We start from the raw sequence: 22,395 nt of genomic DNA on the forward strand, positions 1-22,395 counted from the left end.
GGTGAAAAGTGAAAAAAGCTTTATTTAATTAAATAAATTAAAAATTAAAAGGTTGCATTAAATAATCATAATGACCTAAATACAGTTAATCTGTTTCTATGCCTAAGAGAGAGCAGAAGTCTTACCAGGCCTCTGTGTGTGTGTGTGTGTCTGGAGATAAAGCATGTTGCCTTTTTGTGGAGAAATGAGGGAGAGCTTTTGTAAACACTTTCTATGTCCTGTTGTCCTGCAACTAACAACATTTGCATAGCATGCTAAGGCCAAATATCAGCCTAAGATGTCTATTTAGATATTTATATTTTCACATAATCAAGGTACTGATTTCACCTTCAAAACCTTTCATGCCACAGGGCCAGGTTATTTGCAGAATTTTTCTTCTTCCACAAGATATTACAAGGTTAAGTGCTGCAGATCTCTTCAATTAAACAATGTCATCTGATGGGACCCAGAAATAAAGTGAATCCATTTGAGAAGTTTACATGTGTGGGTATATGAATTGCCTTGGCTTCAGTGTATTTTTATTAATATTGTGTGAATTTGAGGTTTTAATTTGATATTAGCAGTCCAGAATTGTATGACAAGTGGGCAATCATACAAATTAAATAAATAAATAATCTCACGAGTAACCAACTGGAACCAAGGTTTTACCAACCACAAGAAGGAACAAATAAGAATAACCAAAGAGTATCAAGTAAAAGAATAATAAAAAAGAAACAAAATCAAAAGTGGGCAGATTCCTTCTCAAAAGCCTGTAATAACCCCAATCTACAAAGTCTATGTCTAAATAAATAATAATACGTTTAAAATTCTATTTTAGTTTCTATGTTGTGGGAAGAAGTCACCCTTTGGAGAAAGAAACAGCATAGAAGATGAAATGTGTACATCAGAAATTCTGGAAATAAAAGAAGAGGTAATAGAACATTGGACTGTAAGGCCATTACTTTCTCTTCAGGCACCCAGGGATCCTTTCGCTACAGTATGGGAGTAACATCAGAATTCCCCCCCACCCCAGTCTTTGTCCCATGTTCTGCTATTAAGCAGGATTCTGAGCAGCTCTCATGAGGTTAGAATACAGTGATAAAGATTGTCACTTTCATCGTGGCATTGAGCTTTCTCTGTAGGGTGAAGCATAGTTCCAAAAAATATAGTAGACCTGTGAAGAGCACTATAGAAAAACTGGCATTCATGCCACTTTTGAAGCACATAATGCTTGGGTGTGCAAATCATCTTGCAGCCCTAGAGTACAGGACTTAAAATTATTGCTTTCATGATACCATGGTAGGAAAGTTGATTATACATTATCGTTGTTAGAGGCTGAATTATCAACTTGTTTTACTGTCTTTTGAGAAGGCTTATGGGAAACAAACCTTGGTTTGTTTATTAATCCTACTGGAAAGGAACAGCTGAAATGAACGAAATGTAAAGTATGTCAGTTTTGTCTCGATTAAAACAAAAGTAGTCTGTTCCAGTGTTCACACTGACATTTTATTTAAAATGTGAATAAAATTCAATCAAATCCCAGTAATTTGCTGTCTTACTTCCAGACCTTACTATTTAGTCAGAGAATAAGGACATTGTACTCTGTAGAATCTCTTCCTGTTTTGTGAGCTTAGAGAAGCCCTGGGAGAGAAGAAAGAACTTGCTTTGCAAAACACAAAATGACTCTGCAATCCAAAGTAAGTGATCTGCTCTTGCAGCAGTTAATTAAAAAGATGCAGCAGTGAGAAAACACAGGGCCATTACAAATGAATTATGAGGGCATCTGGATCCTCCATAAAACTCAGTGGTTGAGCCAGAGAGAGATTGTACTGAAAAAGCTTTTTGAAGGAACATTTATTTGTTCTTCTCTTCTGAAGAGAAGGAGATTTGTGGGAAGAATATGCTAGAAGTTTCACTCCCTGAAACTAGATGCCTGCCTTTTGTTTTGGTTTCTCCTATTGCTGGATCTGAACATGCTACCATTTCTTGTTATATCTACTTTCTACTTATGGATAATTGTAGCCCAAAAATGAAACATGCTGATTTGTTCATGAAAAAGAGATGTACATTGTACACTCTTAGCTCCAGGTTATGATGTGTCTGAGCCGCTCAGAATCACCATGAGATTGGGCAGCAAATTAATTTAATAATAAGACTAATAATAATATCCTGTAAACCAGAATGAGATACAGTATCATAGTTAATGATTAGCCATTGCAAAAGTCATTAAATTGCACTTCCTGTTTTACCCTCTTCCTGTTAAGGTGTTCAGCATAGCAAACTATATAACCTGGCTTTATTTGGTTGTTAGCTTCCTTGCATGGAACAGAGACAGAAAACCCAAACTATAGTAAGATGGCATCATGATTAATTCTGGATTACTTTACAGGCCTTTCTAGTACAGGAAGGCATTTGAGATAATGCAAAAATACTTATAACTGCACAGCATCTTTCACCTAAATTAAGTGAAACTTCATTTTTATTCTGAAGATCATTTGTATTCTAAATTGTGGAATTTAAAATGCAAGTGTAGCCAACAATACAGATATAATAATATGAACATTACAGACCTCAGTGATAGCCTCTTCCAAATGTTTGTTTTCAAAAAATAAATGAAAATGTTTTTGGTTAGAGTCTGCTAATCTGTTATCTCTGCTGCTCCCTATTTCTTTTTTAAATTTATTTTATTTGATAGGTTTTCAACTAGCCAAATCTCTGGGCCTGGCAATTGCTTTTATTAACTTCCTTTCCTAAATCTTTCAATTTAATTTTAAGTGGAGTTCCACTTAAGAAAATAATTTCCAATTTGTAACAGACAGGCAACACATCATGCTAAATGTTAAGCTTACAATAAAATCTAACTTCTACCTTAATTTCAGCATAGATCAGAATTGAAATGAGCATCATAGTGCATGAAATGGAGTGAAAAGCCTACCTTCAAACAACCTCACTATCCAGACAAAAATATCTTTCTTTCCACTCCACAGAGTAGCAATAAAGCTTGGGGGGGGGGGGGATAACTTGAATCCTAATTAACAAGAATGTGACTAAGAATATAAGTAGGGAATATAACGTAGAGTTGAAACCTATCAATGAAGGCTGATAGAACTGTAAATTCCAATGTGTTTCAATAAGAGTTTACTCTTATGTGAGTGGATATTAAGTCTATTTTTTTCAAACTGCAGGATTGTCTCCAAGAAATCAAACACTTCCTGAAAAAACATATGGACATTGTCTCTATACTGATGACCATCACAATTTTCTTCATGGTAACTCTTTGTGTTCCAGTATCTCCCTCTCCTGCCCTCCCCCCTCTCTCTCTCTACCTCTTTCTCTCTCTGTGTGCCTCCAATTGAGGCAGCATTGCAACTAAAGTTCTGCATAAAGTTGCATTTTGCTGAGTAAAATTTAAGTTTTGGTTAAACCAAAAGAACTGGGAGAGCTAAATTATTTGTTTGGAACTCAGATTTGTTCTCTATGGCCATGTAAGACGCCAAGATTACCTCTGGATAAGATGGACAGCACACCAATCAAATAAATAAATCCTCATTGAGGGTCAAATCCAGAGCCCCATAAATGACTCAATATGCTCTGAATTGTTCTTGGATTAGTCCAATCCAACATAATTTCTGGTGCGGGAATGTGGCTGTTCTTGGCACTCTCTGACCTTGCTTGTTTTTCCTGCAGACATTTCATTATCCTAACTAGGTACTTAGTTAGGATAATGAAACATCTGCAAGAAAACAAGCAAGCTCAGAGAATGCCAAGGACCTCTCATTTCAGTCCTGAGTTACAAATATGTGCCTGTTCTTCAACTAGTCTTTGCTCTTCTTATCCAAACCAGAAAGTAAGGAGAAATAATTTTGGTTGTCATGGTTATTAGCCATTACAGCTTTTCTTTCTGAAAAGAAGAAATTCCAGCTATATTATTCTGAAGAAATTATACTAGTAAATACAGTCTATCTTAAAACATTTCTAGATTAACCTTCTCTGAACCCTATCAGTGAATCCCTATCCTAGATTTAGCAGAAGTGTTTCCACATTGGTGCTCTCTGATCTTTCAGAGGCTTCAAATTAAGATCTACACCATCATTTTAAACCAAAATGTGATTTATTTAATTTTGGCTTAGCACTAAATTTAGCCCAGAAGTCTGCCTTGTGAACCAAGGTTTATCGCTTAATGAGAAGTGTGAACCCAGCCAATTAATGATCAATTAGAACTCCATAGTATTAGCTTATAGTAACTAAGTTACTAATAAAAGTATCATTCAGCCATGATTTTAGATGATTTTAATTTTTTTCACAGAGAAATATAACTCTTTGTTTTCTAATGGTCCATTTTTTACTCCACTGCATTTATAAATACAAATCTGCATAATCAGACCTGCATAAATTTGCATAGAAGTAAACATTTTTCTTTTATAAAATAATATTTGTTTATTTTTTATATACACAAGTATGAATCAACATTTTAAAACTTGCATTATTTTCTGCACATGTAAGGGTGTGCAAACACCTTTTCTCTAATTATCAATAGTTTCTTTTAAGTTAATGAACTAAAATCAACATTAGGCTGTCCAGTAACTAAATATGGCATATTAAATGATCAAGAAGTTCTTCTAATGGATTAATTTAATCAATCAGCTGAGAAGCATTGCACTCCATGCACCTGTGTGCAAAATGAAACTTCAGTAAATTCAGTGGGATCTGAATTAGATTTGTATTGGATTAGACTGCAAATCTTATATGACAATATTGTATGCATACACTGTATCATATCTCTCCCTAATATATTGGGGTCTAGTTCCTTTCTAATTTTCAGTCTGATATAGATATTTCTTTCCCAGCTTGAATGTCAAGAGAAGATCAGGCCTTGTAATTATATAATTAGAAATGAATTAATGAGCAATTTTTTAAAAAAATCTACTTGAATTTTGGCACCGAGGTCAGGTAAATCTGTTTCCCGCTACAGTTTCTTAAGATAAACTCCACTGTACTTGGTGCCTTGCTTTTTTTCCCCCTTCCAAATCATGATTAAAGTCTTTGTGTCACATATTCTATTTTGCGGCTAATTTAGGATTAATATAATGACAGAAAGTGCACATATGCACATAATTGCATCATCTGCATCTGCTTTGTCCTGTTTTGTTGCTCCCTTCTCTTTTAGACTTTTATTGCATTTTATTATTGGTTTCTTTAATTGCTGGTAGCTGCATTAGGGTATAAAAGAAATGGATTTCTGGGAAATTGCTTTGAGGAGAAAGAAGGGATAGCAGTGTAAGAATTAAGATGAAAGATTACAACATTTCCTAATTATGTTTTAAGAACATAAAGTATTGATCCTCTACTTTGGAAAGAACATTTGCCTCCATCCTTGCATTAATCTTTCCATCTTTCGTGGAATTATTGAGGGCATAACAAGGCTTTGCAAGTCACTCCTTTCTGCTAATGGTATGCAATGTCAACTTATTGATCATCATTTTTTTTCTATTCATAACGACTACCCACTGGAATGGCCTCTCCAGCTGAGATCTAGTCAGCAGGTGTTATTCTCTCGGCCAATTTGAAGCTGGTTTGAATAGCAGTAGTTGGTTCACCAATTGCTTAGATGAGAAGAATTTTTTGGTCATGCATTCCAGGACTACAGAGACTTGTCCTGGAAGAAGTGAAAATGATCTTTTAGTTTATTTTTCTGAAAGACTTTTGTTTTCTCAGTCATTTCAAGCCCAATCCATTTTGTTCGGCCTTACATCGAGCATTTTTATATATTGAGGAAGAAAAGGAAATAAAATGCACTGTGCATGGAGAAGGATGCATGAATAGATGTTGTGTGTGGTATGGATGTGGTGGGTGATACCCGCTTGAGGCTTTGATATGCATCCTCCAACAAATTATCCATGAGAAAATATGAACCTCAGCAGGGGTGAAATTCACTTACTTTCCCTACCGGTTCGCAAATGTGTGTATGCTGCACGTGCACTCGTTTAGCTCGCGCCATCGTCCACACATGCACAAAGCCTTCTGCGCATGTGCAGAGGCTTAAAATGTCGCAAAAAAATGGCATCATGACATCCGGGCGGAGCCTCCCGCAGCCACCGCTACCAGTTCGCCCAAGCCAGATAGAACCGGCTAAATTTTACCCCTGGACCTCGCTCTAAAAAAGTACTCTATTCCTAGTTCAAAACCTAGTTGGTTTTGTTGTAATTGCATTTTGTTGCTGCTGTTCTCATAGCTTGGAAGAGCGGTGCAGAAATGTTCTATTTAACCTATATATTTTCAAATGTTTGTTTCCTTTTCATTTATTTATTTTGTCTAGATTTATGGGATGGTATTAACTTCGTTCCTTTGGTACTCTATCCATTGTAAGAACAATTTGGATCGGAAGGGCAAATATGTCCTGGCAAAGCTATCTGAAACTGGCTTCTGACCTGCCCAGAAGGACGACTTTCCATAGATGTGAGTGAACAATGTGTGAAGCTTATTCTCCTTGTCACTTGTTTTCTCCCCACAAATGACCTGTTCCAAATATAGCTGAGCAAATAGGGAAGTAAGAAGCCTGCACTATTTGTTGATAGACTCCTTAAAATGGTGCTCAGCCAGGACCTCAGAAGCACACAGTATTGACTGTAAACACAAAGGCATGACATAAACCCAGCAGCAAGGATTGTTCAACCACAAGCATACTCGGCAACTGAAAGCCATCATTTGGGGCCCCCAAAATAGCAAGTCAAAACAGAACTACTCTGAACTCATTAACTAGCAAACATCTCTCAAAATTCTGCCGAATGAATGAGAGAAAATGCTCTGCTTTTATTTTATTTTTTTTGTCCATTCGATTTTCAGCATAGTCAGTTCTGCTGCAATACCTGAATTTAAACCTTACTAACCAGGGGTGAAATTCAAAATTTTTCTCTACCGGTTCTGGTGGGCATGGCAGGGGAAGGATATTGCAAAATCTCCATTCCCACCCAACTCTGGGGCCAGACAGAGATGGTATTTGCTGGTTCTCTGAACTACTCAAAATTTCCACTACAGGTTCTCCAGACCTGTTAGAACCTGCTGGATTTCACCCCTGCTACTGACACTTTTATATAATTTCTTGATTTAAATAAACCTCTGGAGATAACTTACAATATCTTTCTAATGTAAACATCCGTCTTGCTTCTATGACAGAAATTGAGTTTTGGTTTGTTTCATCATCACTGGATTTCATTCCAATCAACTAAAGTTCATAGTTATTTAAGATGGACTGTTAAAAGAAATTTATGGAATCGAGTGTGACTTCCCATGCATTCAGCTTTGCTCTGTGTTTAGTGAAGGCAATGAAAAACAATCACAGTCTTTTCTTCCAAGACAAGTATTGATTGAGCAGTTTCAGTACGATAACTTAAATTCTTAACTTTCTATAGGAAGTGAAAACCTGTTAGATAAAAACAAAAAGAGATATTAACAATTTCTTCTTTTCAACAGTTTCGCGTCGGTAATCCATACTTATACATTTTCTCTCTCTTATTTTAGTATATCTTTTATACATATATTTCTAATATATCATATATATACCATTATAATGTATTATATTATTATAATTGTTTTATTTATATTTGACATAAACGTGTACACAATTGGCTTTCCACAATTTTTATTTCTTCCCATCTGTTCCTATATTTCTCCACCTAATTCAACTGTTATTTGGTCTTTCCTTGTCCTTTTTTCCCTTTTCCTCCAACCATTTATACCATCTCTCCCAGACTAGGTAATATTCTGTTTCCTCTTTTTCTTGTCTCTCCTTCGTAAACTTATCCATTTCCGCACACTCCATAATTTTTCTATGAAGTTTTCTTTAATAGGTGTCATGAAAAATATTACACTTGTCATTTGTAACTTGGTCAATTGATACGGTAGTGCTGTGTCCCTTTAGATTCACAGAGAAGAAAGTACTTTGGTGATGCATGGGCATTCACAGAGCATCCATCAGCAACTGCTTCATCAAATGTATCTTTTCCAGAACTATGCTGCAGCCCTGGAAGGTACTCATGCAATCCTAGGAAGATATAGTTGCTTCAAGGGACTGCCAACAGGGGCCATGAAGTTCTCCATGTGCTGCAAAAGTATCTTTTCCCCATCCAAAGTAGTGCTCAGCCCTATCAGTTCATGATACAGATGCTTACAAAAAGTCAACATATGAATAAATGCTGAAAAAAAAATCCAAGCAGCCAACTGTTTTCTAATAATGTACCCAAAAGTTTGGAGATTCCTACAATTCTAGTCAAAATCACACATAGTATTATACCAGGAGTCCATCAGTTTTAAAAGGGGAGGGGGAGTCATAGAATTTTTAAGCTAATTAGACTTGCCCAGGCAAAGTGAGAGCATTATAAAAATGTCCCAATAAAAGAGAATTATTTGTAGCTCAGGGTTGAAATGAGGGGTCCGTGGTGCTCTCTGAGCTTGGTTGTTTTCTTGCAAATGTTTCATTATCCAAACTAGGTAACATCATTAGTGAGGGTAATGAAATATTTGCAAGAAAACAACCAAACTCAGAGATCACCTAGGACCCCTCATCAACATGTACTCCTGCCTTGCCAATGCAAGCACATATCAGACTTACATACAGTGGTGGAATTCAATTTTTTTTACTATCAGTTGTGGGCGTGGCTTGGTGGGCATGATGTGGCTTGGTGGGCATGGCAGGGGAAGGATACTGCAAAATCCCCATTCCCACCCCACTCTGGGCCAGCGAGAGGTGGTATTTGCCAGTTCTCTGAACTACTCAAAATTTCCGCTACCGGTTCTCCAGAAACTGTCAGAACCTGCTGAATTTCTCCCCTGCTTACATAGCAAAGCCCAGCATGAGTTTTGAGAGATAGTTAAAATATTGGATCTAGCCAATATTGTTAAGAGCTATTATTGATAATAGTGATTTCTGATGTAGCATATAACAGTATATCTCCATCCTATAGATTTCAGAGGAAGGTGTTAGTAAAATTAATGACTAATCAACTGGTAATGTTAAGCTAAATCAAGAAAGTACAATGAAAGTTCTGCATCTTAGAGGAAGTAGTGTGATGGTTTCCTGAAATCCTTAACCCAAATGATGTCATTCATTTTATCAACAATTTGTGGGCATGCAAGTTCATTTATCATTTTGGAATATCTTGCTATTACAAAAAATGAGAACTCCTGCATAAAACTATTACGGTATTTAATCTACATATGGCTTTTAAAAGTGTTTCCATAATCAGCCAAGAACCCAACTAAGATAAATAAACTCATCTATTTGCTTTAGTTTTTCTTCACTTGTCACTCCCTTTTCTCTGCCAAATTTACCTAGCGGTCTTTGATATCTTAATTTTTAGATTCATATTTCACATTGCATTATATAATTTATTGAATTTTCACTGGAAATTGAGTTCTCAGCTAACAATACAGTATCAACTGCATATTATAGTACACCTACGTTCACATCCCCACAAATACTACTCTGTGGCTACCACAAGCATTCCACATAAATTTATCCATAAATATATTAAATCATCAAGGAGAACACACAGTACTTGACTTATTGTCTGCTTAATATTGGACCATCTCAAATAATTCAATTTATGTTTTGTTATTCAAGCACTACATAATGGAAGCATTCATCAGTTCATCAATTCATCACACTTCAATTTCTTGCTCTTGAAAAATACTATATAATTCAAGTCTATTCACTTTATTAAATCGCTTCTTTAAACCTATTATATAATAAACTTTTATATATTTCTCACTTAATCTGCTGGAAAGCAAAAATCTGTTTTGAAAACCTTCTGTCTGATACTCCCCAAATGTTGCTCATTGTCCCTTTTCATATTATTTCAGTCAAAATTCTACCAACAATTCTGTCACATTTAACAGCCAGTTAAAAAACGAAATCTCCTATAGTTTTTGTGTGCATTCTCCCTACCCATATATTAGAAGAGTGCAACAGTAGTCCTTGGGTCACCATGGCAATTGAGACAAGGATTTCATCTCTTTCATTTTTAACAACATTCACACTCTTTGATTAATCTGTTTTATATACTTCCGATACTAACCATTTCTTGGTCTCTGACTGTATCAGCCACACTGAGTCTGACTAGACATGGGGAAGAGTCTCTATTGCAGGGATCTCCAACCTTGGCAACTTTAAGACTTGTGGACTTCAATTCCCAGAGATCCTCAGCCAGCAGCTTTGCTGGCTGAGGAACTCTGGGAGTTGAAGTCCACAAGTCTTAAAGTTGCCAAGGTTGGAGACCCCTGCTCTATTGGGATGCTTTGTTTTTTTACTTCCATCCCGCCAACCACGCAGTGGTGAAATTCAAATTTATTTACCTCCGGTTCTGTGGGTGTGACTTGGTGGGCCTGGTGTGGTTTGGTGGGCGTGGCTTGGTGGGCGTGGCAGGGGAAGGATACTGCAAAATCTCCATTCCCACCCCACTCTGGGGCCTGCCAGAGGTGGCATTTGCCGGTTCTCCGAACTACTCAAAATTTCCACTAACGGTTCTCCAGAACCTGTCAGAACCAGCTGGATTTCACCCCTGCAACCACATCCACTTCTTGGACATGAACCAATCCCTGCAGTTTTCTTGTCAAGGTTTTTCAGAGGAGGTTTGCCATTGTCTTCTTCCTTGAGACAAAGTGACTGGTTTTGTACCTAAGACAGGACTAGAACTCATGGTCTCCCAGTTTCTAGCCTGATGCGTTAGGCTCAGCCTACACATAGAAACTACACCAAACTGGATCTCATATTAGAGATTAATTCATGGCAATAAGGCAGCAAACTGTAAATGTTTCCTTACCCTTACTGCATTCCCTACAGCACTCCTATTTAGGGTGAACCAGTCCCTATTGGGTAAGGAGACCCCACCCTACCCCCAAAAAATCTGCTGGGCCATTGTGATGATTATTCAGTCTGTCTGGCAGATAAAGTCAGTCAGATTTGTTCCACCTTGGACTCTGATTGGGCAGCATAGGCTGAGTTGCCTGGGGCATGGTCTGGTGTGATCCGGGATGTGTTTGAGCCAGTGACTCCTGAGGAGTCATGCTATCAAGTAGCCAAGAAGGAGTCTGTGCTACAACATCAGGTTCATTGATGGTTGGGTGGTGCCCTCAATCTTGAAAGAAGCAGTGGTGCCTCCTAAAGAGGCCATCTCTGGACCCAATGGCCTTTGATAACTATCAATTATTCCAATCCTTTTCTAGTATAGGTTGCTGAAAAGTTTGGTCTGCAGCTGATAATGCATATCTAGAGGATATGGATTATCTAAACCACTTTCAGTCAAGTTTCATGCTGGAATTTAGTACTGAGACAACTTTGGTCATGCTAAATAAATAAAAATAGTAGAACTTTTCATAATTTTCATTAAATACTTTGATTTATTTGCTACTAAAGAATTTAACAGTAAAAGCAAATACACTAAATTCAGGGTGGGGGAATAGAATGAAAAAATAAAGTCCAAGGAAAGAAAAAGAAGTATGATAAAGAAAAAGATAAAAATGAAAGTAATGACTTCCAAAAATGACTTTTACTTCTTAACAAATTTGAAAACTCTTCACCCCTTATAAACTTACAAGCAAATATCTCTTCTTCCCATAACCCATCTATAGGCAAATCCTTACATGAGTATAAAGAAGATTTTTATAGAGATAAGTTTCACTTTTCTCACATGTATTTGATCTGTGTTGAAGTTCTAATTAATGAATTTCTAAAGTGGAGTAAGCTAAAGAGCAACTTAAAATTAAACAAGCACTTTTGCTGGCAATGAATAGGGAAACTTTGAAAGGGAAGAACAGTTTCAACAACAGAGATTGGACACTCCAGCCAATAAAGCTGTACTCTGTATCCTGTGCAGCAACCTAATCTTCGTTTTTGTCGTGTTGCTTGACAGACTGTAAAGCAAAACAAATGATATGCTATTGATGAGGACCTGCTGAAATCAGGAGATAGAGACAAGGTAGACATGACTTGTGGGGGTGATCTTGCAAGCAAAGTGAATAGATACTAATGTCAAGTGACACTCTTCATACATATATTCATGATATATCAAAAGATATTACATAACAAATGGCTGAAGTTATGAAAACAAGTGAGCAGTTTGATTTGCAGCTGAATGAAACAAGTGATGGGAGTTACATTATTAATTCAAAACTAAATTAGGCCAAAAAAAAAAAAAGCTATGTCCTTTCTGCTACTCTGTATAAAAGCAATCTCTATCTCTAGAATGAAAATTAACAATTGCATTCAAGCAGAAATCATCTTTTTGTTCACTAAACAGCTTTAGTGAACAAAGTTTCTTTTTAAGCAAGGTCAAAATAAAAACAGTGTTCCGCATATTTTTGCACAGGAAGAAAAAGACCAGGAGTCGTGAAAAGGAACAGTCTAAGAGGTGTTTACTTTATACAACTGGTTCCAGTCTTTCACTACTATAGTTTTCAATGGGTTGTGTCTGCTCCTCTGTTAAAAGCAGACCTTTTCCTCTTTGCTGCAGTAGAGTCCAAGGCAAAAGCTGGTTATTGGTGATTTCTCCCCTCCTCCAGTCGGCTATGCTTCAGATACAAGGAATTTCAGGGGAATTTCCCCAAAATCCACCTCCCCCACTCACTGGCTACATCCCAATAGTTGCAGCCACTTATTCTTCTATGCAGAGTTACAACCAGGAAAGAGTTAAACAAACCTTCGAAAAAGGCTCTTGGCTGTCACTGCAGTCACAACAGGCAGGCGGCAGGATGTACAACTTTTGCCTGTTTCAAGGAAAATTAAATTAAAAGGCTTTGCTTCCCCTCCTTTATGGATGCCAACAGCATCAATAAAAGTTGTCAGGTTGTTTAATGGGTACTAGGGAGTAAATCTTCTCACACTGAGAAGACATATGGATAGCTAGGAGTGGTTCTGACAGGGACATAAAAGACAAAAAAAAAAAAAACCGGTGTTAAACTGACAAGTAACCCAATTTAGTTCAGATGGAAATATTTTCCTAGATCCTGACCTTGGTTTCCCCCTTTCCACCCCATCTCCTACTATATCTATTAAATTATTGAGCATTAGAAAAAAAAACACGAATGGGATCCTATATCCCTTCAAATTCTCCTGACTGTACCACTCATACTAATGCTCAGGGTGGGTAATTCACCAATTGTTGGAAAAATCAGGATATACTGTATATATTCTGAACAGTCTCCTCATCCTTGAAAGAAATGGGCAAAAGGAAGCACTACCATAATCCCATTTGACATCAATTTCAGAATAGGATGTTGGCATACAAGTTGATTTCCAGCAGTACAGGATGTGAAGTTGATTGTCCCAACACTGGAAAGAATTGTTTTGCAACTGAGAATTGTTTTGCGCATTTGCATGTTGGAAAATACAGCTGCCACTTTTGGTACTTTGACACAAACTCATCCTCATGAACACTAGGTTGTCTAACTGCCTACCCTTATATTAGCCTATTCTGAACCAGAAATGGATGGTGTTGTTTTTAATTGTCTATTTTTGTTCGAGCTGAATATTCATGTCATTCATATAATTGCTCACTGTATTTTTAAAAGAGAGATAAGAAGTATGTAGAATCCAATGCCAATCAGGATATAGGAAGAGAATCAGGTCAGGAGAAATGGCACTTGTTGGTATCAATAAAGGAGAATATTTGTAGCTCAGGGTTGAAATGGGGGGTGCCTTGGTGCTCTCTGAGCTTCATTGTTTTCTTGCAGATGTTTCATTATCCAATTCATTGTTTGTTTCATTGGGTAACGAAATGTCTGCAAGAAAACAACCAAGTCCAGAGACCACCATGGATCCCTCACTTGTTGTTATGGAAGGAAGTTTCTCTTCCTATGTCAACAGCAAACCTCAAGAGTTGTTGTTATGGAAGGAAGTTTCTCTTCCTATGTCAACAGCAAACATCAGAACTCTAACCAATATGGGGTGGGGGTGGGGGTGGGCAAAGGGTTAAAGCCAACCAAATTAATATTCTGATCTCAGTAAGGCCTTCGACATTCGTTATATATTTTCAAAAGGACATTCTATTCTTAATTATGTGAATAGCATCTCACAGTTTGGTTCTGGTGTTTTCATTTTATATAGAGCAGGATAAAGTGAAATAGAAATTCATCCCTTTGAATGCCAAACTGGCTTCCGAGCAACTCTACTCTAATGCAATCCATTTACCTTAGATATTGTGTCCTCATTTTCCAATGCAGGAAGAAGATGCTTTGTGAAACCAAGATGAAGTTTGGAGCCAAACAATGAATTCTTTTAAAATACTTTCCTGACCGAAAAACAAAAATAAATAAGAACAGCGACCAATTCCATATGTTATGGTCAATCAGAGTCCTATTCAGATTGTGAAGTATATTTAGCTCATTGCTGTAACAGGCTGTTTGTTTGTTATTTGGTCTCAGCAACTGGCAGCCTGTGGCTAACTTCGTCTGGGTTTAGGAGCTAGGCAGTATTGAGTCTGTTTAATATGGTATGTGCAGGGGCCTCCCAGGAATACCAGGATTGTAAACTATACTGAGAAGTAAAAACAAAAACAAAACTAAACAATCTCAGAAGATGGCAATACTAAATCATTTCTGAATTGTGGTCAAGAATACAAGAATAATATGTATGGATATATTGGTACAGTCACCAGGAGTTGAACTCAAAGTGAGGGTGTCTTCACTTCTCTTGTTTGTTTAGAACAAGTTTGACGGGAGGAGCACTAGAACCATTTAACATAAACAGTGTCTGCCTTCATCAGGGAGAAATATAAAACATTTGCTTGGTCTGAGTTCTTCCTATGTTAATGGAATGCTTTAAAATGAAGCCTGAGCTATCCAGCCAGAAATCTTCTATTATACTGAAGCAGAGTTTCAAGAACTACAGCCAAACTCAGGCCTGGAAACAATTTGCAAAGCTAGAAACAAATCTGGAATCTGTCTTTTTTCCTCCTCAGACACAGAAGCAGCCAGCAGTGGAGGCCGTGGGGAACAGGAGAAAGAGGATCAGGTTCCAAATTCTTCTTTCCAAGATGAGAACCCAGAGATGAAATCCAAAATATCCCTGTCAGCATTGGCATGCAATGGAGAGGCCTAAGGATTGTGTCCTAAGTAATCTCAGACTAAATGCTTGGGCCTTCGCCCCCTCCCCCCCCGCCCTCCCAACCTTCGATCATAACAAATTGAGTTCATTTGTAATCTAGAGCTTGATTGTGTAGTTTGGGGGCCAAAGAATTGATCTTTCAAATGTCAAAATGTTTACACTACAGGCTTAAATCAAGACCAAGGGGAAAAAAAGATTGGTCTAGTTCTGCATCATGAGGAGAAACTCCATCTAGCATTTGCTCCTTCTGTTCTTGAAAATAGACCTGAATTTCTTAGAATTACACAAAAGCTAATAGTTGGAGGAGACCCATGTTATGATAGCAAAACACCAAAAGAAGCCTGGTACCACTGTTTCCAGTTAACACGTGTTTTTAAAAGGTATGCACTTTCATTAATAGCAATTCGCTTCATCATATGCATAGAGGAGCTAGACTGATTTTTTTTTTTTACAGGAGTTATTTAAACTGAGAGGTATAGCAAACATTGGGATGAGAAAAACCATGGTAACTGGGTAACTATGCAAAATATTTGGAGTCTTTATCAAAGCTGAGATGTTGAATTTCCCCCCCCCCACACACACACACCCCAAGGTTTGGGCTAGAGAGTGTGTGTAGAGATAAAATTACACTTAAATTTTAATAGCTAAAATCTGTAGAGATTCTCAGTCAACCAGGTCATGGTTGTCCCAAAGGTACTTTTTCAGGAGGCAATTGGACTTTGTTTTTTTCTTTGAAGACGTTTTGCTTCTCATCCAAGAAGCTTTTTCAGCTCTGACAGGATGGTGGGGAATGGAAGGATTTATATTCCTTGCAGACATCTGGTAATCTGCATCCTTTTAGAGGGTCCTTGAAGCACTTGGAAGTTTATCAGTGTCCCCAGGGTCACCTGAGTCGTGCTCTTGGTTCCTGTAGTCTGCAATTTTTTCCTCTGGAAATCCCTTCCTACTCCCACACTATTCAAAGGATGTTCATCCCAAATTGTATAGCTAAAAGCCTGTGGAGATTCTCAGTCATCCAGGTCATGGTTAAATAAATACAATTTAAAAATGCATTTAATTTAAAAATAAAATTATTATGGTTGGCCACACAGTTGGTCAGATGTTTACACTGAATTTGGTTCTTTATCCATCTATCAAGTCCTCTGCAAGGCGAGATAGGTGGAAGTTGTTGTTTGATAGTGTTAAAACCATGGTCACAAGATATATGTTGTTCCAAATAAAGCTGCCTTTTGCAGCTAACTGGACATTTTGCAAATGCCAATGGTGTTCAAGTGGTGCTCCAAATACCGTATTTCAGGATTGCACCCAAGACATCTATCTTTTGCTTTCTTTTGCCACAGTCTTTCTACTTCTATTGCAGATCTTTGTATTATCTTCAGTTCTTCCTCTTCTATTCTGCTAACTCCAGCTATTGCAATGTCCACTATCCAGACATTTTTGTTTTGATTATTGGTAGTTATTAAATTTGTGTATCATGTGTCAGGTGCTTATCTGTTTGAATTCTAAAGCCCCAAAGCACTTTAGCTTCTTCATTTTCTATTATCTTGTCTATTTTGTGGTCCTGTTGTTCTTGCTTGCAGGCAAATATCATTTGTTATTATTGTTGGTAGGATTATTATTATTATATTAAGTCAGACTCCTGAGTGTCCTCTCCCTAAACACTTGCAATGGACAAGCAGAATCAATTTGTGGGAGACAATCCCTAAGATGCCTAACAGCCAAAACTTAAAGGAATTTATAGGTTAAACCAAATTTGAATTGGACTTAAGGCCTATTGGCAAAAGGCTGCAATTGCAAAATTAATAGTACCTTGCAACCTGATTTTCACATTTTGTTCCAACTGCAAAGTCTAAGTCATCTTCAAAAGTAGTCCGACACAGATCACATTGTTCTAGTCTAAAGTACATGAGGATGAGAGCATTAATCACTGTCACCATGGCCTCTCAGTCCAGGAAGAGCTGCATTTGGGATATCCAATAACTCCAATTTTCTGGATTGAATTTAGGCTTGTTTTGTCCAATTTAGTCCCTCCCAGCCTCCAAACATTAGCAAAAGGCGAGAGCTTCAACAGCATTTCTGTCCTGGGTGACAATCTATAACAGTATTATCAGCATACCAATAATTCCTCTCAGATTGACAGGTGGCCTTTCCCAATGGCTTCATATAGACAAAAGAGAGCCAAGTCCTGCCATCCAATACTGAAGCAGATCCCTGATGGTTCTTTCCTTATTACCTTTAATTGGAACAACCCACAAAAGGAGAGAATCACCATAAAAAAGTGCTCCTTAACTCCCAAACCTTATAGGCAGTCCAGCAGGATACATTGGTCAATGTTACTGAATGCTGCCTAGAGATCAAATGACCAAGAGGTATAAGAAGAAATTTTTTTTTATCTCATTAATTGCTAATAAGGTACAGCACAATGTTAAATGTAGGATAAAGTCTTTCAAGGAAGTTCCTTTTCTTAGCCTATATTTTGTTAATCCATGAGAATGGCAAGCACATTACATTAAATTCAAATATTCAGAAAGCCATGTGAAATTTATTTAATTTTTGTGTGCTCTTTTTTTTATCCCGTACTTTTTTGCTGTTATTTGTAGGTATTCTCATTTTTTGGGAAAGTTCCCCATGTTGATTGTGACAGTAAGGAACCTTCTAATATAACCATCCTCTTTGTTCTCCATCATTCCTATATAAAACATGTCATACTGGATTCAGATGACCTATACATTTAATAATATAAATAAATAAAAAACAAATAAAAAATCTGGCTCATCCTTCTTAACTATAAAGTCTGACACTGACCCATATTGTACACATGGGAAACATTCCTAAATTGGTTTTAAAAAAAGTAAGGCAACAGAAACAGTAAATTCTAGAACAGTGTTTCTCCTATTTGTCACAGAACATATCCCTGCCAAAATTAAGATTTGAGAGAATCCAAAGATTTTGAGAGAAAACTTAAGACTATTCTATTAAAACAATTAAATTTTAAACTGCTTGATTTTGAAAGGATAAGCTCAAAGAATAAACATTGAGTGTATTCATCTAAAAGAATAGATGAGTAAGTATGTAGGAAATTGGCTAAATTCTTCAGAAATTCAGAACTATGTGTGACAAATAAATGTAACTTCTATGTCCGCTTTTTACTTCACAAAAAGGAAATAAATGTTCCCAGTGGACTAGACAACACACATCAGAAATGTTTTGTCAATCAGACATGAATAATTTTTTCCACTCTAAAGAGCTGCCAGCTATAATTAACATATGACACATTCTGTTAACTCTATAATGCTCTTTTCAGTGAATGTCTTAGTTCAGCCTTTTCCCAAATGCCCTGTGTAAGATCCCACTATAATTCTGAGTAGGAAATTTTTCCATAGGTAGTCATCTGTCAAGCCAAATAAGTAAGTCTTGTTTAGTTATTCCCTAGGTTTTTGTTTCACTTCATCATGAATTCCTTACTTGCAACTTCCTGCAACAAGAGACTGACCTTGTATGAGCTCCTTTAGAAAGGTGCAAGGATTTTCCACATATCTAAGCCTTCCTCTCACCCTACAACCCTGATGTTTTATACTGAAAAGCCATGGGTTACTATCACTACAAAATAAATTAAAGGTGAACAGGAATCCATTGACAAAAATATCAAAATGTGGTTTCATTTTTTTTTCAGCAAAAATATTATTTTGTGAAAATAATTTACTTTGGTCTCACACCTTCATTCTTGTATGTAGTTGTGTCATCATAAAACGAAACCTGTTTCATGATTCACACATGTAATTAATTCAGGAAGAAAAAAATGTAGAGGAGCCTAAACAGTGATCCACTCAGGTAAGCAAATGTACCCATAATATTGGGAAGGGAAGAGATTTCAAATCTCTAAAATTACTTTTTTTCCTTCTAAAAATCTGGTAAGTAAAGAGCAGTTCATATAATTTGAAATGATTCAAGCCAGAAAATATTGAATCAGTATTCCTTTAGCTATTGTTAAGTTTCAGAAGCTCGAGTCTAGCAGAACCACTTAGAACTGATGTGAGCTGGGGCCCAAAAGCCTCTAGAGAGCTACATGATTCTTACCCTTGTCTTAGCCCAGTTTTCTCCAACCTTTGGATCGGGATGGGCTGCTGGGGGTTCACAGAGGTTCAGGAGAACCTCTAGCTAAGATTCTGTGCAGTTCGGAGAACCTCCAAATCCCATTCCTGGTTGGCCCCGTCCACCCCGCCCCTCCTAGGAGTCCCCACGCAGCCTGTTTTGGATGTAGGTAAGTGCAAAGTGCACGGGGAGGCTTGAAAAACGGGCCTACCGGAAGTTCTGGAGGCCCATTTTGGGCCTCCAGAGGTCCTCTGGAGCCTGGAGAGGCCGTTTTTGCCCTCCTGGAGGCTTGAGAAAACCTTTGGAGCCCGGGGAGGGCAAAAACGCCCCCGCCCCCACCGTGGTGTAGGAGGCCAACTAGGCCATGCCCACCATGGCCATGCCCATGGTCATATTATAGAGGCACAGAAATTACAAGGTAATCCAGATCCAAGATTAAAGGCAAAGGATCTTATTTTCACTTTTTGTTTAAGATTAGACACTTCCAAACCACTGAATTTTGAATCCCAATGCTCTCACTAGATAGTTTCAAGCCAGCTTGGGATCATTTTCATATGTGCTCATTTCAAACTGCAAAAAACAGGCACGGAACACAATGAGACAATCTGTTTTTCCTTCTGAAGACAAATAAGAGAATAACAAAAACAAAAACAACAGTGCTCTGCAAATAGCCTGACCAATCGCACAGCCAGATCCTGGGCTTTGGAAGTAGCCCAATTCATTTCCCATTAACCTAGGTGCTAGTTTGCTTTAAATTATGCAAGTTCAGAGGCATGAATTTGGAAGTAGTGAAGTTTCACCCGCATCAAGAACTTTACAAAATAATCACATATTCCAGGGTATCCATTATTTTCTCTGTTTCCTCTGTTCTTTAATAAAGACAATACTTCCCTCTCTATTCCCCATTCCTGGCAAAGGTATTTCATAATTTTTCAAAAGTGGCAGAGTTGTGATGGTTGAAGGTCACATTTAATGCATATATACACACATGACAATGGACAAAATGGGTGAGTAAATGGTCAGTGCCACCATTTTTCAAGATGGGAACTTTTGAGTATCAGGAGAATTTGGAACTTTTTTGTTTTGTTTAAACCATGCAAAGTCTATTTTAGAGGATTTATTTATTCTGTATTTTTCAGCAGCTCCCAGCTCAAAATGGCAGCAACTGCAGCAACAGTCAACTCTAAGCTCAGGGCAGGCTGTGTTTATGGGTCCTAGGCTGTTCACTTTTAAAAGATTTCAGAAACAGATAAATTTAGGCCAGGACTTCTTTTATAAACCACCTTCGCTACATAGTTAGGGAGTCATAAAAGGTCAAGTGCCTGCACAGAAAAGGAAGTTGCTGTTTGCATGCTGTAGAAAGAAGGGGGTAAAACCAAGCCCAGCCCAAAAAGCAGTCTGAATTCAGCATAAGCCATCACGGGTCCTCTGTTTTTGCTGCTTACACGGGAATTTGAAATTAAGCAATTGCTTGCTCAGATCTCTTCTTTGCAATTGAGAAATCTCAGAAATCCTTGGGAAAGAAATTTGACCACAAGATGCCCTACCCTTGGCCTATATATATATATATATTTGGCTTTAATTTATATGCCGCCCTTCTCCAGAGTCTCAGGACGGCTTACAGTGCGTTAAGCAATAGCCTTCATACTTTTGTATATTTATACAAAGTCAGCTTATTGCCCCCACAATCTGGGTCCTCATTTCACCTACCTTTGAAAAGATGGAAGGCTGAGTCAACCTTGAGCCTGGTGAGATTTGAATTTGCAGTAATTGCAAGCAGCAGTTGTTAATAAGTGCTTTAGTCCACTGTACTACAGGCTCTTCACTCTGTTCAATCATGGTCCAACCACGGGGTGGATGGGGGGGGCATTTTGATTTTTATGGCAGACTTAACAATGTAATATGTCCCCTTCAACATGTTTTATTTGAGCTCCTTAATTCTCCCCTTTCTTTTTTTGGCACACTTGCTGTATATGCCATCCCTTGCAGTGCTGGGGAAGTGTTCCCAATCTTGCAATGGAGCTTTGCAGACTGGTCTAGGAACATTTGTTTTTCTTCTGGAGGAAGAGTTCTATTAGTATTAAGAGTATATTAATTTACAATATTAACTGTGTGTATATGTGTGTGTGTGTGTGTGTGTAGATAGATAGATAGATAGATAGATAGATAGATAGATAGATAGATAGATAGATAGATAGATAGATAGATTGATTGATTTAGAGAGAGAGAGAGAAAGAGACTTAGATAGATATACATATATAAAGGAAAATATTTTCTGACTCAGAAAATATTTGGTGCATTTCTGCCCGCACAAACTTGTTGCTTGAATCCTGAAGGGTTCTGCTTTTCGAGATGGAAGAGGATGCTTTCTGTGTGAAATAACAGACTGGAAGCAATCAGAGATGATTTTATTGCATCAGCGATCAATCCTTTTGATTGGTTCACCCCTCTAGCAACCTTTTCGTCATTGATACTACCATCAGGACGCCGGGCAGCAGATCCCTTATTAATGAAAAACCTTTACAAGGATTTTTTTTTAAAAAAACCCACCAATAACCAGATAGCAAGTCTGTTTCCCTCCTTTCGGAGGAAGGGAACGCGAGTGAGGGGAACGCTTTCCTTGGTTATGTATTGTGGGTTCCATTTCAAAACAAAACCAGCCGTGCGGTTTGACTTCCCTCAAAGCCGCATCGGACTGGTTTCTCTCCTCTTACTGAGCCCCCCGCCCCCCGCTCCTCAAGCTTCACCCCACCCACCCACTCACTCACCCCAGTTGAGACGGTGGCACCCGGAGCCACGGCCTCTAGGAGGCAGTGCGATTTTTTCCACCCCCTTCGCCTTTCTACAGCCAGTGGGAGGAGTTAGTTGGCTAGGGACCAGGGACAAGAGAGGGAGGGTGTCTGCAACCCCAAGCAAGGGAGGGGAAATAACGGGAAAAGAGAAGGGGCGGCTTGGTTGTCTGTGTGCCTGAAGGGAAGAAAAAAAGAAATATCTCTCCGATCTCGCAGCTACAAGACGCGCAACTCCTCCTTTCCAAAACAAGAGGCCAAATCCTCGCCGCAGCGATGGGAGTGGAAGGCTGTACCAAGTGCATCAAATACCTGCTGTTTGTCTTCAATTTTGTCTTCTGGGTGAGTGGCGTCTTCCCGGGCCTTCGCTTGTTCCGTCCCGGGTTGGAGGATAGGGGGACGACGGGGGTGGTGCGGGGGAAATCTCTCCGTGATTAA

General features: G+C 38.1%; 2 protein-coding genes across 6 annotated transcripts in view; both read left to right on the forward strand.

Annotated features, from left to right (window-relative positions):
• Positions 1–17,989, forward strand: part of TSPAN32 (tetraspanin 32) — a 42,330-nt gene extending 24,341 nt beyond the window's left edge. For 2 of the 5 annotated variants that reach the window (XM_070957413.1, XM_070957419.1), the window contains 4 exons: positions 818–910; positions 3,165–3,248; positions 6,296–6,435; positions 7,898–8,403. In XM_070957413.1, coding sequence (XP_070813514.1) covers positions 818–910; positions 3,165–3,248; positions 6,296–6,406 — 288 coding nt within the window. In that variant the 3' untranslated portion in view covers positions 6,407–6,435; positions 7,898–8,403. Of the gene's footprint in view, positions 1–817; positions 911–3,164; positions 3,249–6,295; positions 6,436–7,897; positions 8,404–14,193; positions 14,374–14,930 lie in introns of those variants that run through there. The other 3 variants (XM_070957414.1, XM_070957418.1, XM_070957415.1) reach the window with 3 other exon arrangements.
• Positions 17,990–22,039: 4,050 nt separating this feature from the next.
• CD81 (CD81 molecule) overlaps positions 22,040–22,395 on the forward strand; it is a 73,081-nt gene continuing 72,725 nt past the window's right edge. The window contains exon 1 of the mRNA XM_070933292.1: positions 22,040–22,299. Within this exon, the coding sequence (XP_070789393.1) occupies positions 22,234–22,299 (66 nt within the window). The 5' untranslated portion in view covers positions 22,040–22,233. The remainder of the gene's footprint in view (positions 22,300–22,395) is intronic.

Source organism: Pituophis catenifer, unplaced genomic scaffold, assembly GCF_029215685.1.
Source record: "Pituophis catenifer annectens isolate HBS135680 unplaced genomic scaffold, rPitCat1.0.hap2 SCAF_1, whole genome shotgun sequence".
NCBI lineage: Eukaryota > Metazoa > Chordata > Lepidosauria > Squamata > Colubridae > Pituophis > Pituophis catenifer.